The sequence below is a fragment of the Electrona antarctica genome, assembly GCF_951216825.1.
Source record: "Electrona antarctica genome assembly, chromosome: 2".
Classification (NCBI taxonomy): domain Eukaryota; kingdom Metazoa; phylum Chordata; class Actinopteri; order Myctophiformes; family Myctophidae; genus Electrona; species Electrona antarctica.
The window spans coordinates 28,387,862-28,413,997 of NC_136807.1; the positions used below are offsets into that span (position 1 = coordinate 28,387,862).

Sequence of the window (26,136 nt, forward strand, 5' to 3'; positions counted from 1 at the left end):
TAACCACTAACCTCAACACTTAAACCTGACCTCTAAATGTCTAACCACTAACCTCAACACTTAAACCTGACCTCTAAATATCTAACCACTAACCTTGACACTTAAACCTGACCTCTAAATGTCTAACCACTAACCTTGACACTTAAACCTGACCTCTAAATGTCTAACCACTAACCTCAACACTTAAACCTGACCTCTAAATGTCTAACCACTAACCTCAACACTTAAACCTGACCTCTAAATGTCTAACCACTAACCTTAACACTTAAACCTGACCTCTAAATGTCTAACCACTAACCTTGACACTTAAACCTGACCTCTAAATGTCTAAACACTAACCTTGACACTTAAACCTGACCTCTAAATGTCTAACCACTAACCTCAACACTTAAACCTGACCTCTAAATGTCTAACCACTAACCTCAACACTTAAACCTGACCTCTAAATGTCTAACCACTAACCTTGACACTTAAACCTGGCCTCTAAATGTCTAACCACTAACCTTGACACTTAAACCTGACCTCTAAATGACTAACCTTAACACTTAAACCTGACCTCTAAATGTCTAACCACTAACCTCAACACTTAAACCTGACCTCTAAATGTCTAACCACTAACCTTAACACTTAAACCTGACCTCTAAATGTCTAACCAGGTTAGGGTTAGGGTTAGGGGGCGACTGTGGCTCAAGAGGTAGAGCAGGTCGTCCAATGATCCATGGGTCGGCGGTTCGAATCCCGGCTCCTCCTGGCTACATGTCGAAGTGTCCTTGGGCAAGACACTGAACCCCAAATTGCTCCCGATGTGCTGGTTGGTACCTTGCATGGCTTCTGCCGCACATTCGGTGTATGAATGTGTGTGTGAATGGGTGAATGTAATGCACAATCTATGTAAAGCGCCTTGGATAAAGGCGCTATATAAATGCACCATTTACCATTTACCATTTACCAACCACTAACCTTAACACTTAAACCTGACCTCTAAATGTCTAACCACTAACCTCAACACTTAAACCTGACCTCTAAATGTCTAACCACTAACCTCAACACTTAAACCTGACCTCTAAATGTCTAACCACTAACCTTAACACTTAAACCTGACCTCTAAATGTCTAACCACTAACCTCAACACTTAAACCTGACCTCTAAATGTCTAACCACTAACCTTAACACTTAAACCTGACCTCTAAATGTCTAACCACTAACACTAACCCCAATCTGAAAGTATCTCACAACCTCCATTTCTCATATTATACTTCGACATTTGGTCCTCACAAGTACACACACACACACACACACACACACACACACACACACACACACACACACACACACACACACACACACACACACACACACACGCACACGCACACGCACACAGAGTGCCTGCTGCCCTTCTCTTTGTGTGTTCCAACCTTGCAGGCTTTAACAACAAAAGCCATTCATCCTTTCACCAAGTCTCTCTGTGTCCGTCGTTCAGTCCCTGGTCGGTGGAACGAACGCACACATCTGAAGGAATTCATAGCCATCATCATCTGCATTATGTGGACAGCAAGCGTATTTATTTCACGGATGCAAAGTATTCATAGTTAATATCACCTCTCTGATATAGCCTCCAGTCCAGAAGCAAATATTTGAGTAAAAAATAATATATTTTATATTTGCAGTTGCACACATTTTCGTGATTTTTCCAAATCTACAAACTCATGTCTTGCATATCTATCTCAAAGGATAAAATATGTTAAAGTGGTTAGAATTATTGTGATGTTATATCAACTGCCATTTGGTGCGTGAATTAGAAAAGAAGCATACATTTGTACAACGGTGGAGCAGCACGCCTAAAAGATCTATAAGCTCCACAAGCATTAGCTTGTAGATCTGCTTTTTTCGGCACGCGATGGAAAATAAATTAGAAATAAATAAAGACAGAGACGTGTGCAAAACGGGACAGCTCAGGTCCTCCAGCTCTGTACGTGCGTGCTGCGTGTGTGGTGCGTGCATATGAAGCAGGACATCTCAGCCTGGTGGAGAGAAACGGATCGAGGCAGGCATCATCTCTCTTTCATTTCAGACCATGGATCAAATCAGCGGGGGAACGAATCTCCCTCCCCCCTCATTTGCATGTGTTCCCAGACTTTTCAGGGCTAAAAGGAGCCTTCAACATGGAGATTGGATTCCGTCTGTGTGACTGACCTGGCGGGAGGGAGTATGCCCTCTCACAATTATGACATAATTACCAAATTGCAATTATTCAAATCATAATCGTTTTCCATGTTGAAAAATTTCCATATATTTTCAAATATCTGAAAAGAAAATAGCCGATCTACAAGGTTACACAAAGCGCTGTGTCTAGCTTGTAGATTGGCCATTTCCGCTATAAACAAAATGTGGAAAGTATAAAGTTATTAGGTATATCACTCTTTCTTTTCTTGCCCAGCCTTGTGAGATTTGTGTTTACAAAGCCCCTAGAAGCCAAACAGAAATGTAATTTTCATTTACGTATTTGTTCCTAGGTTCAATGGAAAAACACAATTAAAATACATTTGTTAATCGCAGTAACATGGCTGCAAGATTAACATTTTATGATCTTGACAGCCCGAGGCAGGAGGAGTTATTCAGGAATTTGTGCAAAAATGTGTGCAATTTATTGACATCTGGTGTAGGGATGCACAGCTCATTAATTACCAATTGAACCCCAGCATGCCTATTCTGGGGGGGGGGTTGGTACTTGCCAGAAATAGCAGATTAAAAGGAGTAGTTCACCCAAAGAATGACCTATTTTCTATCAATTACAGACCCCATGAAGCCTTGAATTATTGAAGATTTTTGTTGTTGTTTTTGTTGTATTCCTACGCCAATAATTTGATGACTGGCGGAGTCTACTACCAAGCCTACTACTAGTACTGACCGATGACCCTGTCATCAAAGTTTTGGCTCAGGAATGTGTTTAAAAAGATTCCATGAATTCAAGGATTTGTGGGGGGTGTAATTTATAGAAAACATGTAATTGTTTGGGTGAACTACTCTACTCCTTTACAAGCTCATAAAACATAAAAAGTGGTCCAAATGCGGCTGTAACTTGGGTCTGTTTTTACTAAGGTTAACCACAATAACCAGATAAACCCAGGCTAAAATGACCATCAACACATACTCACATGCATAGCCAATAGCCATGCATATAGACATCACACACACACACACACACACACACACACACACACACACACACACACACACACACACACACACACACACACACACACACACACACACACACACACACACACACACACACACACACACACACACACACACACACACACACACACACAGCGCAGAACAAAGTGAGCTTGTATATATTATTATTATTATTTTATATTTTGAATAGCCAAAGTATAAATAATGTGGTTAAAATAATTGTGACACTGTACTTTTCCAAGTTCCAACAGCTAATTATAGGCCACAGGCCAGTATGCACTAAGCTCAGCATTTATTGTTTAATGTTGCTACAAAGTCTGAGGAGCCGAGCAAAAATGAATTTATGTTTATGTTTATTCAACTTTCAGCATAATCACAGGTTTTAAAAGACAGATGCCATTAAAAACACTGAATTATTTTGCCGATCACAATTATAAAACTTCAAATCTAAAATGCAATAGCCTATCTAATTTACTCTTATGTACCCGTCCCGTACACAAGAAAACACACAAATAACCATGAAAAAACGAAAGATTTTCCTCGCAATGCGATGGAGAGACAATAGCATACAAACCATCCAGAATGCCGCAGAACGCCTGGTATTCAACCAGCCAAAATGTTCACATCTCCCCCCTTTTTCGCTCCCTGCATTTCTGCCTGCAGACTACAAAACACTGATGTTGGCCTACAAGGCAACCACAGGCATGGCACCCCCAATACCTTACATTCAAGGCATGAAAGAACCCTACAACCCCTCTCACTCACTCAGATCAGCCAACACAGGAGGAAAGCCATTGGAACCTTCTCTAAAACACCCAGGACAATGCTCCACATGTCCCAGACTGTTCTCCCTCCTGGCTCCCAAACTGTGGAACAAACTCCCCATTGCAGTCAGAACTTCAGACTCCCTCCAAATTTGTTTGAAGACTCGGCTCTTCAGACTCACCCCCTAGCACTTCACTCTCCCTGTAGCACTTCATGCCACCTTCTGTCTAGATTGATGCTAGTGTTTATTTTCCTGCCAGGGGCAGTCTACGCCTGACAAGCCTAAGTAACAAAAACATGAGAAATGTGTATAAATAAAGTACCTTTATTAAAAGGTACTGTACTACTACTATACAAATGTGTGCAGGGTCCCAAAACACTCTCTAGATAACGCTGGTTCTTGTTTGCCTGTGATCGTAGTTTCCTGAGGCACTATACAGTCCCCTTTGCATTCTATGTACAGTATGTGATTACCTTGCTCATTCTAAGTGGCACTGGATAAGAGCGTCTGCTAAGTGCCTAAATTGTAAATTGTTTAGCCTCAACTCTGAATGACACACAACTCCCACAGTCGAGTTTAATTTATACTCCTTTCCCTGACAAAGTATAAATCAGGCTTCACTCGCCATAAGATTGATAGGCAGTGTGTGTAAATACGGGTACAGTTTGATTTGTTTGAAAGCAGACATCACTGGGCCTACTGTACTGTATTCTACTGTACAACATGCTACTGTAAACATAAGTTTAAAATGACAGAACAAGGTAGAACCTTGGTAGAGCATGACAAAGGTTTTTATTATCATTTCCTTGACATGAAAATGTTTGAGAACAACTCATTTCAACAACATTAGGAAAGCAAGCTGAAATAAGCAACTACACTTTAAAAAGAACCGGAACTACCAATATTTACAAGAACTTTTACAGAAAAAACAACCCAAAGTTGCTTATAATAAGCAGACATGGCAACACTACACAGGATCGGCGTCCATCCAAATTGCCATTCAGAATTTAGTACAGATATTGCAAATAGCATAAAAGTGGAGGGACTACTACACACAAATGATCACAAGAATGGCTATAATTAGTCCAGAAATAGCTGGACTCCTGGTATGTCGGAAAATAGGCCTGCACCCCCAGATACACAGACAGACAGACTGACCGACCCTCTTACAGGCAGCCTCTCGCAGAGCCATGGCGTAAAAACGTCAGGAAAAAGTAGTGAGTCAGCAGGCATTCCCTGTGTGTGTGTGTGTGTGTGTGTGTGTGTGTGTGTGTGTGTGTGTGTGTGTGTGTGTGTCCGAGGAGGACGGAGGACGCTGTGATTTATTCAAGACACACACCGTTTGGGTTGCTAGGTTACAGGCCCAGGCCAAGAACCGCAGCACTCTCCTCTCTGAGTTGATGATCAAGAACCAACACACAGAGAGAGACACACACAGACAGACAGACAGACAGACAGACAGACAGACAGACAGACAGACAGACAGACAGACAGACAGACAGACAGACAATTTAACATTCATCTCTCTCTCTTTCGCCCTCTCCAAAAACTCAACCATAGAAACTTCATACCAGCTTCATACAGTGCTTGCTTGGGTTACCAGTTACCAGTTACCAAATGGTCTGCATTGATATAGTCCATTTGGTAAATGGACTGCATTTATATAGCGCTTTCCTCCAAAGCGCTATATACAATATATTTCACTCACTCATTAACACACTGATGGCGGAGGAAACCATGCAAGGCACCAACCTGCACATCGGGAGAAGTTACGGGTTCAGTGTCTTGCTCAAAGACACTTTGACACAATTTACAATTTAGGCATTTAGCAGATGCTCTTTATCCAGAGTGACTTACAGTAAGCAAGATCAACACATGGTAATACATCAAATACATCAAAAATAGGTTCCGATCAGACTTTGAAGATATGGGGGTGCCATACCTTTGGATGCTTTGAAGGCCCGCATCAGAGTTTTGTACTCTACGGGCAGCAATCGGGAGCCAATGGAGGGAGGGGGAAAAATGTGAGCATTTTGGCTGGTTGAAGACCAAGCGTTCTGCGGCATTCTGGATCTTGGCTTAAGTGCACATGCCGCTAGGCCAGTAAGGAGAGTTTTGATAGGCAGGAGGAGCCTGGGTCCCTGGGATCGAACCTGGAGCCTTTGGATTCTGTATCCTGCTAAGCCCACTGGGACAGTGCTTGGGTTACCAGTTACCCAGGCGACATTGCGGCACAGTCGGCAGTGCTGGCACACCATTCCTGCCAGGCCACCTCTGCCTGGGATTCCTCTGCCAACCATACCTCATCAGTTATTTTAGACAGCAATGAATGGACGCATGGAGGATCATTATGCAACAGCACCACATTGTATAGACAAACTGCAGCTAGCTGTGTGTCATACAATCCTCAGTGTAAGTCATAATAAGTGTTTAATAGCTCTAAATATTCTGACTGATAGTAATACTAATCATTAATAAGGACGGTTTGTTCGGTAACAGGGGTGAGTCCCCGCCATCTCTCCAGTCTTCAGCTCTTTAGTGAACTAAAGAGTGCTTTTTCTCAATGAAAATCGGGCTGGGATACCAATTTCATCAAAGAGGAGGAGGGGAGGGAGGGAGAACTCATACAGGATAAACAAATTAAATTGGAAGTGATGAAATTGAGCAGACAAAGAAATTGTAACACTATAACACTGAAACTGATAAATGGGTTAGGATTAACACATTTAACGTTGAGTGTAAAATGGAACCAAAGGACCCTAACCCAGAGAAAGAGTTACATTAACACTTAGGTTTTTACAGTGCAGTGCACACTGAGCAGACGTGCACACACACACACACACACACACACACACACACACACACACACACACACACACACACACACACACACACACACACACACACACACACACACACACACACACACACACACACACACACACACACACACACACACACACACACACACTTCCATCAGCAAAGTGGCTCAGTCAAGTTGTCACATGCCCACCTGTGACCTTTCAGAGTGCCATACCGTCTGTCCTCCTATCTCTTGGTTAACCTGGTTCATACCCAGTGTTCTCTCCATCTCTCAAGGTTCAAGGTCCAAGGTTACTATATTTTGTCTCCCTTGAGAGAGAGAATTGTCTTGGAGACAACTAGGACCAGCTGCATTACAGACACAATACCTTCAATATACCCTCATTATACCAACTACTTCTCCAAAGTGAGTGACACCCACAGCCACAACACTAGGGGGAGCGACAACGATCTGCCGATACCACCCAAATATAGAACAAGCATGGGGAAATTCTCATTCTACCACTCTACTGCCACCAAAAGTTGATTCTTTATATGCAGCATAATTAATTATGAGTAAAACCGTCAGGATAATTTGTGGAATTTTTGGAACACAGTTCTTATTTGACAGGTAGGATGTGTAAATTGCATCCAACGTCAATGCTCTATACCTCAAAAGGAGATAAAGCCTACACAAGATAAAGATCTACTGTGCCTGTTGTCCAGCCCAGTCGTTCCCAAAGTGTGGTCCGGTATTTGAATTATATGGAAAGATTGTCCTTACCTGTTACATGTTATACAGTAGGTTAGTTATTTTCAGCTATCTCAGTCTAGATCTATTGCTTCTAGAAACAACTTAATTTCTATATAGTAGATTTGTCTCTTCTTGTTCTTGTTTTCCTTTTTGTTTAGTTTTTTGTATTTTATTTTCATTATTATGCTTGTCTTCTATACAGTATATGTGGGTTTGTATGTGGGGAGGGTTGTGGGCAGGTGGTATGTGTATTTTGTGAAAAATTGAAAATAAAAACAAAAAGATTTTCTTATTCATCAACGAATCGGCACAAAACAATTCCAATAGATTTTCGGTTTATTTCCAATTAGTCTGATTAACCACTCTTATACTTTCATTGTTCAATTACATATACAACAATAGTGAAAATAGCCGATGCGTTGTGAGCTTGTAAATGTGCAATTTTCACTATTTATGATAGTGGCAAAAATAAATTCATAACTAGGTTCTCACAGGAGAGGACATAAAAAGGTAACAATAGTCAAAAGTATCAATGGTGCTCACAGATCAAACATGAGAAAAAAACTACAGATCCAGGCACTCAGGAGTAAAAATGAGGAAAAGCTTTCAGGGCGAAATCAGGATGAAACTTGCTGCAGTTGCCTTTTAATAAATAAAGGCTTTTCCTAGTATTTACTCCTGAGTGCCTGGATCATCTGTTGTATTTTACTTCTGAGTGTCTGTTGCTTTTTCTAATGGTGATATTGATTTGATTTGACGTCATATCGCCCAGCTCTAATCAGAAGACAGAGGACCTGGATCAAATCAGAGTACATCAGCTCATTTGCTACACAAGTGTAATTTAACACTTAACCCACCAAGTGTGCAAACATAAGCGCACAGACGCTGATTTTCTTCACGTTCCATGTTATTAATGAACGAAGCTGTTCGCACTGGCTGCACACGGACACTCACGTGAAGATTTGTATTTGGCAAAAAGAACATGTTTTTGCGCATGCGTTCTCATTGAAACACATTGACCAGACGTCTTGCTGTGGCCAAGTTGGCGAGAACAGTTGCGCAAGACAAAGTATGTGAGCAACTTTTTTTGGAGGGGTTCCTTATTTTCTTTGGCAGAAGCAATGAAATCATTTTTAAATCAACACAATATTTTTTGCTGTTATACATTCTGTGAAATGGTTGAAGTAGTCGTGTAATGAACGTGGGATAATGAACAGTCGTTATTGAGAAACAAACCCTTTCAGGTGATTCAAGGGGTGCATATATTTCTCAATGAGCCCCTCACTGCTCATTGTGAAATAAGAATGTTCAGTTCTCAACCTCAGCAACCTGAAAAAGGCTAATCTCTGTATGACTGTATGCAGCATACACAATTTTACAGAATTGCTGATTGAGTCAACTAATCAGTTCGACGACAAATTCCTATTAGTCGACTAAGAACATATTTAGCGGAGGACAGCCTTAATCTTAATCTCATGTCTAACAGTTAAGGTGATTGCACACCGGCCGTGTTTTTCGGAAAACCGAACGCCGCTAAAAATCCGAATTCGCATCCGATTCGCGCCCGGTGTGTGGAGACCTTTACAGTGCACATGTAGCAGGTCTAGCACCCAGCCTACATCAGGGGTTCTCACACTTTTTTAATTTCAAGGACACCCATAATTCTAACAGTGTACAAAATGGAACCAAATGAGTTACATGCCTGTAAGGGTCCATTCCGAATCTGAACCCCCTCAAAGAACTCAGAGGGTCCCGTCTGGACCCCATTTTGAGAACCACTGGCCTACTTACAATATAACACAATTTAATAGCCATTACACAGTAAAGAACCGTTGGACGCAACAGCCCGAACATGCATGAGTAATGCACAAATCTGCCCAACTACAAAACAAATGCAGGCACACGCGCACTCACACCCACACACACACACACACACACACAAGATAAAACAAAAATAAGTGCACTGGCTCCTCCCCAATATAGTATTCCTTACAGAACATCACAGTAAGACTGACCCTTGGTGTTAATTTACATCCGAGTGGACAAATGGAATCACATGATGGCGAGAGAGGGGAGGTGAAGGAAAGGAGAAGATGCCATGTATGGCAATACAACTGAAAACATGACAAACATAATGCAAATATATTACGAGAAGAGTGACAAAGAGCGGGCAGATGGAAGTGTTGAAGATCTGGGGGGAACTAAAAAGAGACGTTGTTTATGTTTATGTCTACACAGTGGGCAGTGGCTCACAAAGTGGGGGAGGGAGAGGGCTCCAGGGGGTCCCCAATAAAATAAGCTAATAGCATCCAAATCCATTGAACTACTTTGACCCGTCACCCTATTGTATACTTTCGCTCTACAGATTGTACATCTGCTATTATTTTTTTAATCTTGAATAATTTAAATACTTTTGTAAAATGTTAACAGTCACCAGTCCCCCTGGCACAAAATCTTTACAGATCTTTCCCAGATCACTGTAGATGTTTTTTTTGATTGATTGAAATATTTATTAACAGTTTGCAGAATTACAGTACATTTCAAGCACAAACTCAATACAAAGACTGTTAACTGTGAGTGGACGACCCAATTAAGCATTACACTTGTTTACAAGAGGGTCCACCTTGTTCAATTCATCAAAACATTTAGAGACGTACAAATAGACACTTCTATATATATATATGTGGCTCAGGACTCAGGAGTAGGGTTGGGATCCGGAACCGGAAGAATCGGAGGAACCAGAATCGGTTCACATTTGGAACCATCTCTGGAACCGGGTTTTATCACACTGACGGAGCTGGCATGTAGACTTCACTTCTGCTGTACAATTACAATAGCCTACATGGTTCTAAATTTTCAAGGACCACCATAACTCTCAGAGTTACAGACCTACTAAGGGTCTATTTGGGACCCTCCAATAGGAATCATTAACAGGAATCTTTAAAGAATCAGACCGATAAGAGGGAGTCGTTAAGGAACCAGAATAAAATCCGAAAGGTTCCCAACACTAGGACGTCAGGAGGGCCCCACAGGGTGGGCCCACAAGGGGTCACAGACAGTGCAGAGACATCACCATTAAATTCATTATTTAGCCCTGGATCAAGATCATAACTGGGTCATATTCAAAATACATTGGACACAGCTGGAAGATTCTCTGTAACATTCTCTCTCTCTCTAAACAGCTGCACTACCAGATGCAGCATCTACAGTATATCCCATTATTTGTCAAATATGTTTGATAATGTGGAGTAATAAATAATCAAAAACAATATAATCACAACAGACGATACATTAAAGGTGGATCTGAAGTGGTCTGCAATATGACCTTTGACAAAAGAAGACACATTACAGCTCTATGACTGAGTAATATAACTTTCCATAAAGCAATTTGTTGTTGTAATGATGATGATGTTTTAATGGCACCAACAGTACAGTAGCCTACGTGACAAGTAAGGGCAAATTGCGTCCAAGCGCATTATTTCCATTTCCAATAATCCCATATTGACAGAGTGATAAATAATGTATATGCTCAGCGATTCTCCCACCACGCTGCCGCAAGAAACGTTGAAGTTTAACGAGTTGATGATAATGACTACGATTTGGTGTAAGTTGCCTACAGTGCAGCCTTGCTATCGGCTATATCGACAACACTGCAACACAAGAACTGGACTGTCCCATTTCAGAACAGAACTGTTGGCTATGGTGACAATAATCCATATTCGAGCTCTCTATTACTCGGCAGGGTAAAGAGCACATTAGTGGCGTGCCTGTATGATACATGTCACGGAAATCCAACAACAAACGAGACTTGACAGATTATTATTGCAAAAAAGGGCCTTTGGTTTTTTTTGGTCAGTTCCTCTCCCCGTGTTTTCCTAGCGCCTGTATCCCGGGAGGAGGAGTCGTGCAGGGCAGAGAAAAGTTCCAGAGGAACCCCATGCAGTGTGGGAGAAACTCTACCTAATAGCATGTATCGCATTCCCGTTTCGACCCACTAGTGTACATTACAATCCATTTTACTATCGATTTCTGCGGGTTAACAGACGCCGACAGACAGAGGCACTAGACAGACAGACAGACAGACAGACAGGCAGGCAGCCTTCTGTTGGATTATTTAGTCCACATTTTGGGAGTTAAAAAAAAGCATGCGACATAAATGAACCGCTGCATTGTGTGGAAATGCACGTTATTGTGCTTTACCATAAGAAAAGCAACAACAACAACACAGACCCACAGCATATACGACTGCAATGTCAGGTTCATTGGCTATCTTAATAACAACAACAACCTTATATTTAACCACCGTTTCTTTCTGCCCCTAGCATCAATGTCAAGATCGAATCACAGATACAGTAAAAAGTGGGAAAGCAAGCACTGACCTGGTAAATAGCTCTGATGTAGGAGACTGTTATGTCTCCTCTTCTATATGTGATGATATTAATAATGATAATCCAGCCCGACGGTATCCTCTCACTGCGACAAGTTCGTCCAACTAGAGTACTTGGCTGTAAATCACAATAGATGGCCTATTAAAGCAGTCTTATCTATCCCCTGTTTCGGGTTGCTGAGAGAGAGAGTGTGTCGCAATCCCCTGGCTCCTCGACTGGTGAGTTCATTGTTGACTCGTTAATTCACTGCATTGGTTTCGTTTGTGTGCGTGTGTGTGTGTGCATGTATTTGTGTCTGTGTGTGCGTGCGTGTCGCACGCTGACAATGACAACACCGTCCCGTCCCGTCCCGTCCGTCCGTCCGACCAGCAGGCAGCAGCAGCCATATCGCCGTGGATCCCCGAGTGGAATCACTGTACTGTGGCGTGATGTGATCCCGCAGAAGACCGCAAGGGGCTGTGTGTGTGTGTGTGTGTGTGTGTGTGTGTGTGTGTGTGTGTGTGTGTGTGTGTGTGTGTGTGTGTGTGTGTGTGTGTGTGCGTGCGTGCGTGCGTGCGTGCGTGTGTGTGTGTGTGTGTGTGCATGCGTGCGTGCGTGTGTGTGTGTGTGTGTGAGATGGGTTTTGGGGGCAGTTCTCTGTAAATATGTACCCCAGTCGAATTCCAGGTGAATTATTTATGCTGGGAAAATTAGTGGAATTTAATACCCTGATATCACTCATAGCGTTATAACCCTGTTTTTTAAGGACATCATGGTTATTTGCCAGTGGCATTAGTACAGTGGTTCTTAGCTCTGGTCCATAGCTGCAACGCATAAAGCATTAGAGCTATGGATCAGAGCTAAGTGGTTCTCAACCATACGGGCCGCGACCCCCAGAAATAATCATATTTGAAATGGGGGACCCCTACCCTGACAAGGTAAATTACATTTTGTTTGAATCGGTTCCACAGATTCCACATTTTCACAATTGCTTATATCATTATTATTATTACAATTTGGGCAATGGTTTTATAGTAGGCTATAGTTTGTTAATGAATGGTCTTTTAATACAGAAAATAGGAAGAAAAAAGTCCTGTACTGTCATCTGGGACCCTCCTCCCTGCCCCACCACCACCTGGGGGTCCCGACCCACAGGTTGAGAACCACCTCATTAGTGCACCTCATTTAGATGAGCTGCATAAGGCCAGCTCCCATATCTGGGGGCCAGACTGAACTGGATCATTGAACTGGATGTTATGTGTCTGCCATTGCTATTGTCCTGTATTTGTTGTTACTGGAAAGGCTGGAATGTTTATATGCCTATGTATGCCTATATGTCTCTTGGCCAGTTCACACTCCTAAAAGACACTCTAGTTTTAGGTCTAGGGCTCATTCAGGAAAAGCATTTTCAGATGGGGTACACAATACATTAATTTAATTCAGGCGTCCTTGACATATGAAAAAGTTTGAGAACTACTGATGTATGGGAAGTACTGTATATATCGGCTGGTTGGTACAGTCTGGTTACTAGTGGCCAGTTAGAAAGCTTCCACCTCATCATCATGTTTGCAGTGGTTGCATTGTCTGTCTGTCTGTCGTCTGTCGCACGCACACACGCACACACACATGCACACACACACACACACACACACACACACACACACACACACACACACACACACACACACACACACACACACACACACACACACACACACACACACACACACACACACACACACACACACTGATGCATGGAGCAGAGTGATTACATAGTATACAGAACTAAGCAGCAGAGTCTGCACAGACATACAATTAAATTATAGCATCAGTGTTCACTGTTGCAGTAATTGTGACTACTAACAAAACAGGCTGTGTGCAGTCTTCATCGCCACCCTGTGGTATGGTATTGTAACTGTTTGTATTTATGTTGGCTCTAGTCAAGCTGCAAAGGTTTTCAGGAGAGAGAACAGAGAACTCATACAGTATGAACTATGAAGGATAAATAAGTGAAATTGGAAGCACTGAAACTTGAAAAGCAGCAGACACAATTTAAGATGATAAATGTATTCTCTTATTTTACTGGAAAAAATTATGCTATATGATATAATTTGTATTTCATACAAATTCTCCTGCTAATCTTGTCAACTACACCCAGATTGGTGTCTCTCAGTTAAAATCATTTGCACGATCTTGACGATCTGCTATTTTAGCTATTTCTGAATTTGAATATTGAAAATAATTCGAGATTAGGTTTCCACCCGACCAAACCATTCAGTGACCTCGTGACCTGTGGATGGGGGGGACATTCTTATCCATCCCGGAAGAGGCCAGGCCACTCCCATCAGGATGGAAATTTTTCATCATAAAGCCAAAGGTGACGGCTCAGAATAACTTTATTTTGTGACCGTTCCCTCTGAATAGATAAGTGGACCCACAGAGAGGAAGAGACAGAGAGAGAGAGAGAGAGAGAGGGAGAGCCTGGTGAGTACATGGTGAATCAGGATAACATCACTAATAATAATTAAAAAGACCAGATCTGCAAGCCACTGCATCTCCTTTCCCACAAAAGACAAGCACAGCACAGGCTCGCAAGTAATCACCGCCACCGCCGCTCTATCTCCGCCTGGACAGGTGAAGCTCCAGGCTTAGGTGAAGCTACCCTTCTCTCTCTCTACTTCTCCATCCCTTCTACCCTGTCTCTCTCGCCCTTCTCTCTCTTCCTCTCGATCCCCATCCAGTGAAATGTTTCACTGGATGGTATATCTGAATGGAAGAAAAGATAAATACTTCCATGGTGCTGTGGTAGTTGGACACGAGGTCTACTGCTTTGGAGGAAACTTGAACCAGGACACGATTGTTCGGACTGAAGTGCATGTCTTCAACACATTGGCTCTGCGCTGGATTATGTTGCCCCCTGTGACATCTGAAAGAGGGGAATGTCACCCTGAGGTTCCCTCCATGTGCTGGTGCAGATCAGCTATGCTTATAGAAATTTCAATCTACATTTGTGGAGGAGGATCGACTATGACTAATCGGCAAATGGAATTCCATCGTTTAGTACAATTCTTCATGCATTTGATGTCGACACCCACAGATGGTTCGAGCCCAGGGTTTCTGGGAATGTTCCAAAGCTGATGAAATACCACTCAACCTGTGTCTTAGGGAAGGCCATATATATCCATGGAGGGTACAGCGTAACATCGCCTAGCAACACTACTAATGACATCTATAAGTTGGACACCACTGCAATGGTCTGGTCTTTAATTAACACCAGAGGCACTCCCCCAACTGCTTCCTCAGGACACTCTGCCACCATCATTGGTACAAAGATGTTTGTATTTGGGGGTAAAAACAACAGAAACCATTTTCCCCACTGTTCGACACAGACCAACCACTGGCTGAGCATTCCTACTGCACAGCTCCTTCCAGAAGGACGTATGTATCATTCAGCCTTTGCCTACAATGGAGAGCTGTACATATTTGGTGGCTAAACCAGGATCACATTATTCAATGGCCTGTGGAAATTCAATCCAGAGACATTCTCCTGGAAGTTGGTGAAGCACAAAGGAAATGGCCAGTATTCAATTTGCTGTTGTGTGGTGAGAGATCGCATCATCCTCTTTGGACGACACAAATTGGTTGGAAGACATTCTCTGAATGAACATTGACCCACTCAACTGTTCATGTTAGATTTAAAGCCTAGTCTGAAGACATTATGCATGCTAGCAGTTATTAACACAGCGAACGCTAATCGCGTATCAATACGTTATCAATTAATCAAACGTCCGGTGCGAACCACGTATCCATACGTTCTAATCACTTTCATTCATCTTTTTACCCACCCGGACAATGAAGAACCATCCCCCTGTCATTGCTGCTTAGTCCCGCTCACGTGATCAGAAAACAGGAGGGCGGGCCGCTTTACGTGTAGAAGCCAGTGTAAAATGGATGCGCCCATGCCGATCTAGTCGGTGTGTGAAAATAATCAAATTTCACCTAACCTCGCCTCACCAGGCTTTCCACCTCGGACATTTCACCCAACACTATAATACTCGATTCCCCCTCCCCTCCTGTTTCTCCAGGAGGAGGATCTTGCGAGATGGGGGCTCTCCTCTGTCTCTCGGAAAAAAACATGATGAACGGAACGCTGCCTAAACACATATGCACCGGATCGGCATTGCTACAATGCATAACGTCTGCAACACACATGGACAGATGCATGTTTCCTTCTTCATACTGTAGCGACCAAACGATCCCCGAGCCTACAATACTACGAACTAACCACAGTATCGAGGGGCCGCCATGACAACAGACAGTGTTCCGTTGGTGGATCACGTATCGCCATGCAGAGCCGTCATAATCGGAGATCGCTCGGACGTGTGATTGTAACGCTTTTTTATTCATTATAATTGTAGTGATAAGACCGCAATGAACGCGTCGGGGACGTAATCGACCCGGGTGTAATGTATAACGAACTTTTCCGCGTCCTAAACCGTGGTGTTGTGATCTGTGGAAGTCATTTTTTCCTTGTCGTCGACATCACAGCCGGGTGAAGCTTTTTTTTTTCTCCATCGCCCCCATGCTGCATGCCCCTATACTTCCCCTATACTAGCTTGAAAAACAAAATCAGCTGATGATGACAACGCGTCTCACCGTTATACTATAGTTCTGAACCGAACGGTGGAATGGGACTTTTTATAGCCGTACGGATCAAGACTTTTGCTGCCCAATGTGCCCATGACCCCCCCCCCCCCCAATGTTACTGCGATCAAAACAATGAAAGCAGTGAGATAGATTAGGCGAGGCCATCATCATCATCATCCTCATCTAAAGAAAGCAGAGTTATGAAGGTTTATTGTCAGACATTGACAGGCAGATATAACAATAAACAATAAATATGCTATACATCCTATACACCGAATGAAAGCCCTGAATGTGTACTTTTACGAGGAAAAGAGTAAACATTGATCCCATGTACAGTTTGTCATAAATTGGTTACTGGGTGGATGCACATTGCGCCCACCAGATATAACTGCAGAGAAGACATGGACCCGAACTCAATATTCACAAAATAAGGCCTATAGCGACATATAAATACTATATACCGTATGAAACAGAAGACTCTCTGCTTTCATAAGAAAAAAACTTCTACTGTAGTAATAATAAAAATCACACCCATGTGAAGTGAGTGGTGCAACTCTGTCCCATATTCTGTTCTCTGCTTATTCAATACAGCTCGCTATATACGGACTGAGGGAGAATGTCATGTAACACCCCACACCCCTGTGAAGTGAGCGTTGCAACTGTTCTCTACAGTTGCACCGCGCAACTGTAGAGAACAGTTGCACCGCTCACTTCACATGGGTGTGATTTTTATTATTACAGTAGAAGTTTACAGACCAAACTGTAAATAAAAGGTTTACATGACTTTCTGTCTCAGTCCGTATATAGCGAGCTGTAGTGAATAAGTACAGAACAGTTGCAACGCTCACTTCACAGGGGTGTGATTTTTATTATTACAGTAGAAGTTTACAGACCAAACTGTAAATAAAAGGTTTACATGACTTTCTGCCTCAGTCCGTATATAGCGCGCTGTATTGAATAAGCAGAGAACAGAATATGGGACAGAGTTGCACCACTCACTTCACATGGGTGTGATTTTTATTATTACTACAGTAGAAGTTTTTGAGTGGTGTAAACCACTCATACAACTGGCTTTTGTGTGCAGAAAAAAATGAGCATGGTTGCTATGTTCAAAATAATTTCTGACGTAATTAAATCACACCCGGGTGAACTGGATGACCGTAGCAACCATGGTCATTTTTTCTGCACAAAAAAAGCCAGTTGTGAAATCACATCCGGGTGTGATTTCATTACGTCAGATCAGAGCTGATCAGGCTATATAATACCTTACCTTATATAATACCTCACATCGGACGTCAGACATTACGTCAGACCACAGCTGATCATGCTATATAAAACCTTACACCACTCAGTTCACACGGGTGTGATTTTTTTCTTATGAAAGCAGAGAGTCTTCTGTTTCATACGGTATATAGTATTTATATGTCGCTATAGGCCTTATTTTGTGAATATTGAGGAGTTCACGTCCATGTCTTCTCTGAAGTTATCTGGTGGGCACAAGCTGCATTCAATAACCAATTACTGTCTAACTGTAGATGGGATCAATGTATACTGTTTTCCTCGTAAAAGTACACATTCATGGCTTTCATTCGGTGTATAGGATGTATAGGATATTTATTGGGTTCAATTTTATATCTGCCTGTCAATGTCTCTGACTTTAAACCATCCATAACTCTGCTCGCTGTTCAAGATAACCACTTCCAGGCAAATGCAGGTGTTGCAAAAAGGTCAATATCTCCAGAATGGAACATGGTAAAATCTAAATGTATTTTTTAAATTGAAGTGGACAAGTTCAGCTTTCTTTTGATGTATGCGTGTGATTCTCGCTATAAGAGAACATTTTGCTGTGGGCCCCCGAACAAGGCCTTTGTGCAATGTTAAACGGTAGCAACATCAAAATAGGCCTGCCGAGATCCTGTAGCAATCAAAGTGTTAAGTACAATCTGGAGCAGTCAGAACTCCCACACAACATCAGATGGGAAATGGAAAAACTGAAATGGAAAGACATGTCCAGGTTGTAGCAGAAACTCCCTTGTCTCGGCGGGGACAATGGAATAGAGGAGACAGAATCGCAGTCTTGAGGTTCCACGGCAGCCTTACTAGTTACCACCCGTGGAACCAGAGCTGAAAGGTCAAGAAAACATGGAAATAAACTCCCACTGCCTTTAATCCTGTTGGTAAATGTAAGATCCCTCTCTGTGTGAGGAAAAAAACGTGACCACGATGGATGATCTCCTAGCACGTGTTAATTTCAGCACAGAGACCAGGAATACATTTATAATTGTGCCGAAACATGGCTAACAGAGTTAGCATCTGATGCTTCTATCACACCCCCTGACTTCACTGTTACGGCCTGCCATATTATTGAGGGGCGCTATATTCAGCTTTTAATGTTTGTGTTAAAAATGCCATTGACAATGAACAGAGAATTTACGCCATATGTGTCTGAGCAAATCGGCATACAGTATGTATGTCGGTGGGAACCCTTGGCCAATAAGGGACCACCATTCTTGATGATGTATGATGATTTGAGTGCCCCTCACTTCAAACAGGTGTGATTTTTATTTTGTATTTGGTTAATTTGGTATATTTATGATTTATGATGATTTGGAATATGCTATTTGTGGTCTGTATTATATCGTTTTCTTTTGTGTTCCTTCCTGAATCACATAACTAAATACAAGAATCTGTAAACAAGACCACCTGAGCATCCATAGTGCACAGTATAAAGAAAACAAACAATACATTTTCCCACCTTTCCAGCCTGGCACTAATTCATTGAGTTGTGGACAGTTAGTCCATCTCAAGGTTAATTGTGTCTTAAAAGTTATATGACAAGTTTCTCATGTGGATCGCACAAACATTTCTGCTTTTGTTTGTGCGATTCCCTTCCATGCTGTCTGTAGCAAACATTTCCTCCCATGCTGTCACTAAGCCAGACTTAAATAGCCCTCTTGTGGCAGCAGGAACAACCCGGCTTCTGCTTCCGGCTATACCCTTCAAAATAAAGGTTTCATCGTCCCGGGGTCTGTTACACCCTTCTCTCTCTCTTTCTCTCCATCTCTCGCTCCCCTATACGCCCTTCTCTCTCTACTTCTCCATCCTTTCTACCCTGTCTCTCTCCCCCCTCTCTCATGTGGCACAAACGTTATGCAAAGCTGAGCCAATCACAGCGCAAGGTGACACAACTTGGCAATTGTATATATTGGATTAGTTTAGATAGACTAGAGGTTAGTGCTGCTACCTACAACGCTTTCACATCTACCCCCCCATGTCATGATGTCATGTCATGACATCATGACATGACCTCACAACAGCATCAACACAACCATTTAACTGTCCTTTAAACTGACATGTCCCACAACCTCCTCTTGTAAATTAGTTATCAGGGCTGATTTGTGTTGGTCAGTGAAATGTTTCACTGGATGGTATATCGGAATGAAAGAAAACGTAAATACTTCTATGGTGCTGTGGTAGTTGGACACGAGGTCTACTGCTTTGGAGAAAACTTGAACGAGGACGTGAATGATGGGATTGAAGTGCATGTCTTCAACACACTGGCTCTGCACTGGTTTATGTTGCCCCCTATGACATCTGAAAGAGGAGAATGGCTCCCTGAGGTGCACTGGTGCAGATCAGCTATGCTTATAGAAAAATCCATCTACATTTGTGAAGGAGGGTCGACTACGATGTATCAGCAAATGGAATTACATTGTTTAGATACTACAATTCTTCATGCATTTGATGTCGACACCCACATATGGTTCAATCCCAGGGTTTCTGGGAATGTTCCAAAGAAGATGGAATACCACTCAACCTGTGTCTTAGGGAAGGTCATATATATCCATGGAGAGTACAGCATAACATCGCCTAGCAACACTACTAATGACATCTATAAGTTGGACACCACCGCAATGGTCTGGTCTTTAATTAACACCAGAGGCACTCCCCCAACTTCTTCCTCAGGACACTCTTCCACCATCATTGGGACAAAGATGTTTGTATTTGGGGGCAAAAACAAGGAAAACTATTTACCCCACAATAACATTAGTGTGTTTGACACAGAGACCAACCACTGGCTGAGCATTCCTACGCCACAGCTCCTTCCAGAAGGACGTATGTATCATTCAGCCTTTGCCTACAATGGAGAGCTGTACATATTTGGTGGCCAAACCAGGATCGCATTATTCATTTGCCTGTGGAAATTCAATCCAGAGACCTTCTCCTGGAAGTTGGTGAAGCACAAAGGAAATGGCCAGTATTCAATTTGCTGTTGCGTGGTGAGAGATCGCATCATCCTCTTTGGACGACACAAATTGGTTGGAAGACATTCACTGAATGAACATCGACCCACTCAACTGTTCATGTTAGATTTAAATCCTAGTCTGAAGACATTATGCATGCTAGCAGTTAGTAAGTACAAACTGAAGCAGTCAGAACTCCCACACAACATCAGATGGGAAATGGAAAAACTGAAACTGAAAGAAATGTCCAGAGTTTCTTATATGTAGTGGGCTGTAGCAGAAACCCCCTTGTCTCGGCGGGGACAGTGGAATAGAGGAGACATAATCGCAGTCTTGAGGTTCCACGACAGCCTTACCACCCGTGGAACCAGAGCTGAAAGATCAAGAAAACATGGAAATAAACTCCCACTGCCTTTAATCCTTTTGGCAAATGTAAGATCTCTCACTGTAAGGCAAAAACTATGACCAGTTTGGATGATCTCCTAGCGTGTGTTAATTTCAGCACATGGACCAGGAATACATTTATAATTGTGCCGAAACATGGCTAACAGAGTTAGCATCTGATGCTTCTATCACACTCCCTGGCTTCACTGCTGTTACGGCCTGCCATATTATTGTGGGGCTATATCCAGCTTTTAAACAAACATTAAAAATGCCATTGACAATGAATGGAGAATTTACGTCATGTATCTGAGCAAATCGGCATATGTATGTCGGTTGGAACCCTTGGCGCTGTATGATGAATGAATGTTGGAGAGATGGGTGTGGTGCTGATGGTGAGTGTGAAGTGGCTGAGAACAGACGTTGATGCAGATTGACAGGTCCATCCTCTGGACCTGCCCCTTCCTCCCCATTCGATGTTTATGTCCACGCGGCACGCCCTAGCCATGATTGGCTGTGTTACAGACTCTGCATCTATAAAGCCTTCATTCTGACCTGAGTTGTGTGGGGCCGCTGCAGTTTGTTGGAGTCATGTGTGTCCAGCGTAAGGAGGAAGTCAAGTGGAAGTGCGGAAGGTACGCTGCGTAAAGACAAATGTAATAACATTAGCACCCGTTGCTTAAACATTATGATTATCAATGGATTCAGTTTACTCTAGAGGGTACTCTTATTTTGAAGAGATCGTCCACCGGAAGTCTTATATTCGCTAGCTTAGATTCGGCTGTCACACTAGTCGATACATAGCAGGGATTTTTGTCCAGTGTCCACTTTAATCCATTTTAATTTGTAAATGGGATATTTTTTGACCTTTTACTTCGCTGTATGGCGTGCCAATTTTTTTTTTACACCTCTGCTGCTTAGCGGAGGGTGTGGTGTTGTAGAGGAGGTCTCCCCGGACATGTGCGTATGTCACACTAGTCGATACATAGAAGGGATTTTTGTCCAGCGTCCACTTTAGTTTGGAAATGGGATATTTTTTACCTCTGACCTCGCTGTATGGCGTGCCAATTTCTTTTTACACCTCTGCTGCTTAGTGGAGGGTGTGGTATTGTAGAGGAGGTCTCCCTGGACATGTGCGTTATGTCACACTAGTCGATACATAGCAGGGATTTTTGTCCAGTGTCCACTTTAGTCTGGAAATGGGATCTATTTTTACCTTTCACCTCGCTGTATGGCGTGCCAATTTTTTTTTACACCTCTGCTGCTTAGCGGAGGGTGTGGTGTTGTAGAGGAGGTCTCCCCGAACATGTGCGTATGTCACACTAGTCGATACATAGCAGGGATTTTGGTCCAGTGTCCACTATAGTCCACTTTAGTCTGGAAATGGGATATTTTTTACCTCTGACCTCGCTGTATGGCGTGCCAATTCTTTTTTTTACACCTCTGCTGCTTAGTGGACGGTGTGGTGTTGTAGAGGAGGTCTCCCCGGACATGTGCGTATCACTAGTCGATACATAGAAGGGATTTTTGTCCAGCGTCCACTTTATAAAGTCCATGCACTCCAGTGAATAGCATTTATCGATTTAGATTGATTGATTGATTGAAAATGTTATTAACAGTTTTCAGAATTACAGTACATTTCAAGCACAAACTCAATACAAAGGCTGTTAACTGTGAGTGGACGACCCAATTAAGCATTACACTTGTTTACAACAGGGTCCACCATGTTCAATTCATCAAAACATTAAGAGACATACAAATAGACACTTCTATATAGACAAAGAACAGTACAGGAATTCATCATAATGGAGGTAAAAAGGGAAAAGAAACATATACAGTGAGGGGAAAAGGGGGGGGCGGTGGGGGGGATTCAGATTTTACGGGGGCCAGTTTCGAATTGCAGCCATCCGTAGGTGCCCTTTGAGAGCGGTTTTGAAGGAGTCAAGGGATTTGCATGTCTTAATGACTGTTGGTAGGGCGTTCCACATTTTGGTGGCATAGGAGCGAAAATAATTTAGTCCCTTGTTTGTGCCGAATCTGGGTTGAACATGGTTCGTTGCACTCCCTCTGGTGTTGTGGGTGTGGACTTCGTTAACATTAAGGAAGTATCTACACAGGTACATGGGTATCTTGGTGGAGTATCGAATCTTGTGGACCAGACCCATTGCAAGATGCTGTACTCTGTCGCCGACCCTAAGCCATGCCAGTCTGTCAAAGTGGGCAGGGGTGAGGTGGGTTCGGGGGGTGAGGCCAAGTAGGAGCCTGACCAGTTTGTTTTGGGAGGTCTGGAGCCTAGTTTTAAGGGCCTTTGAGGTGCTGTGGTACCAGGAGGTGCATGCATAGTCAAAGAAGCCTTGTACAAGGGCTCCTGTTAAGGTCTTCAAGGTGTTTTTGTCGACCAGTGAGGAGATCCTGTAAAGGAATCTTGTTCTTTGGTTGACTTTTTTGATTACGTTGGTGGCCATTTTATCACCGGAAAGATTAGCCTCCAGGATGGAACCTATAGGTAGGTAATTTCATCTTTACGTGTGATAACATTGTCACCCACTCTAACCAAGAAGCCATTTGCCTTGCTGAGATTACTATTAGATCCAAAGAGAATGGATTCAGTTTTTCCCAGGTGTAAAGATAGTTTGTTATCAGCGAGCCAGGTGCAGATTCTACCGAGTTCAGAGCTGAGGGCATTTTCAACCTGCAGTTTGTCCCTGTCCGAGACCAGCAGTGCTGAGTCATCTGCGAACAGGAACAAGTTGCAGTCACAAGCTGAAGTCATGTCGTTTACATATATTAGATAACTTATCTTTACACAGAAACATTACTTATTACTTATTTTTACACAGAAACATAATGTGTGTCTTATAGCATCGTTTAAATGCTTAATTTATAGTTTTAATGTGCAAATTAATATTTTTTTTCAATACTCTAGAGGGTACTCTTATTTTGAAGAGATCGTCCACCGGAAGTCTTATATTTGCTAGCTTAGATTTGCAAAAAAAACAGTGCCCTTAGAGATTCGCCAAAGAAACACTGGTCACTCCACCGCACACTCACAGCGCCGAATAACGTGGAACTGAAATTGAAGTAAACAATCATTTAGAATAGTTGTCAGATAGAAATAAGCCTTGTTGTTGTGTCTGTAGGGGAAAAAGAAGATTTACGCACAACCCGAGACATCATGTAAGTGTGTTTTTTGTTTGTTTTGGCGTATTGTTGGAGAATATGGTATAATGATATTTGACCAAAGGCGGGACTCGTGGGAGGTAGTTTAATGTAAGGTAACGGTTAGCTCGCTAGCCAAGCTCGGTTTGTATCCTGATTTATTGTAATTTAACAAAGCAGTAAAGCACCAAAGGCACGGAACAACCGCATTTCTGTCCTGGTAAATATAGTAACACGATGCCTAACCACAGCAACCGTACCCGCGACCGCCGGGTGGAAGTGGGGGAAATGAAGCTGTTGACGCCAACCAAGATGTGAGTAAAACGTAGCCCCTCTTGGAACCCTCGTAAAAGGTTTCTGACATTTGTTTCTGACATTTGGAATGTCAGAAACCTTTTACGAGGGTTCCAAGAGGGGCTAAGTAAAACGTTAAGTTGATCAATATTGCTGCTAACGTGATTTCTATAATGGATCAGGTGCAACCGTAGCCCAACATTTAGACTCGTAGAGTTTTTTCGATAACGGCTAGTGCAACCGCATGGCTCATATGGAGGGTGGCTAGCTAGCGTTACTTATCAGCTTGGACTGGCTAGCCGGTGGCACCACTTAATTAATTAATTCATTCATTGGGATTCTTTCTTCCTCTCTTTTCAGGTTAGCAGTGGTTCCCTTTCTGGGTCCACAACTAACGTTAGGAGTGTGGGATTGATTGATTGAAAATTGTATTAACAGTTTGCAGAATTACAGTACATTTCAAACGACTCCATACAAAGACTGTGAGTGGACAACCCAATAAAGCATTACTTGTACCCTAGCCCCTCTCGGGACCCCCGGTTTAGCTCTTGTCTTTCGCTACCCCGGAGGGTCCCTTACCATCGGTCAAAATATATATGGTAATTAGAGAATGCAGACGGACTTGGCCTCACATATGTCCTTGCTGCGCTGTTTGAGTGATGGTTATATGTCTCTAAAGAAGCATATATCGGCAATAGGAGACAACGGAAACCTCAGCGAACGGCGCAGAAGCCGTTAAGTATTTAGTTAGACCGTTTTGGCAGCTCTGAAATTCTCTCTTCCTCACTTCCCATGTCCCGCCTCCCGAGCGGTGGCTGGCTAGCTGCACGTCCTAGTTACTGCCTCTGATTGGCCGACCGCATACATGCACGATGTTTATAATGCTGTTGTGTCGTGGGAGGCGGGACATGGGAAGTGAGGAAGAGAGAATTTCAGAGCTGCCAAAACGGTCTAACAAAGTAAAAATACTTAACGGCTTCTGCGCCGTTCGCTGAGGTTTCCGTTGTCTCCGTTGTCTCCTATTGCCGATATATGCTTCTTTAGAGACCTATAACCATCACTCAAACAGCGCAGCAAGGACATATGCGAGGCCAAGTCCGTCTGCATTCTCTAATTACCATATATATTTTGACCGATGGTAAGGGACCCTCCGGGGTAGCGAAAGACAAGAGCTAAACCGGGGGGTTCCGAGAGGGGCTACTTGTACCCCTTAAAAGAGGGTACAAGGGCCCATGTTTCCCTGCTATATAACATTACATCTGCAAGCCGGGCAGCTAACATTAGCAAAGTGAGGAGGGGGGGTGTATCAGTAACCTGACTCCGCCAGATGGGGCAGCAGAGAGTACACTGGGTTCCCCCCTCCTGCTCCCATCTGGGAACTCTCAGGCAGACTTGATGCCCGGCCACAAAACGGCCTGGCCAATCAGCAGCAGCTTCTAGCAGCTTCTAGCAGCAGCTTCTAGCTTCTAGCTGCTGCTGATTGGCCAGGCCGTTTTCTGGCGTTAGTTAGTGTATCAGAGCCAT

At 42.9% G+C, this 26,136-nt stretch overlaps 2 protein-coding genes across 3 annotated transcripts in view; one reads left to right on the forward strand and one right to left on the reverse strand.

The window, feature by feature from the left end:
- Window positions 1–12,303, reverse strand: part of LOC306932775 (cyclin-dependent kinase 17-like) — a 60,061-nt gene extending 47,758 nt beyond the window's left edge. The window contains exon 1 of the mRNA XM_079514696.1: window positions 11,900–12,303. The gene's annotated coding sequence lies outside the window, so the exon portion shown is untranslated. The remainder of the gene's footprint in view (window positions 1–11,899) is intronic.
- An 11,868-nt stretch (window positions 12,304–24,171) lies between these two features.
- The window catches only part of LOC306942798 (uncharacterized protein), a 63,538-nt gene continuing 61,573 nt past the window's right edge, over window positions 24,172–26,136 (forward strand). For both annotated transcript variants that reach the window (XM_079528895.1, XM_079528896.1), the window contains exon 1: window positions 24,172–24,336. In XM_079528895.1, the coding sequence (XP_079385021.1) occupies window positions 24,335–24,336 (2 nt within the window). In that variant the 5' untranslated portion in view covers window positions 24,172–24,334. The remainder of the gene's footprint in view (window positions 24,337–26,136) is intronic.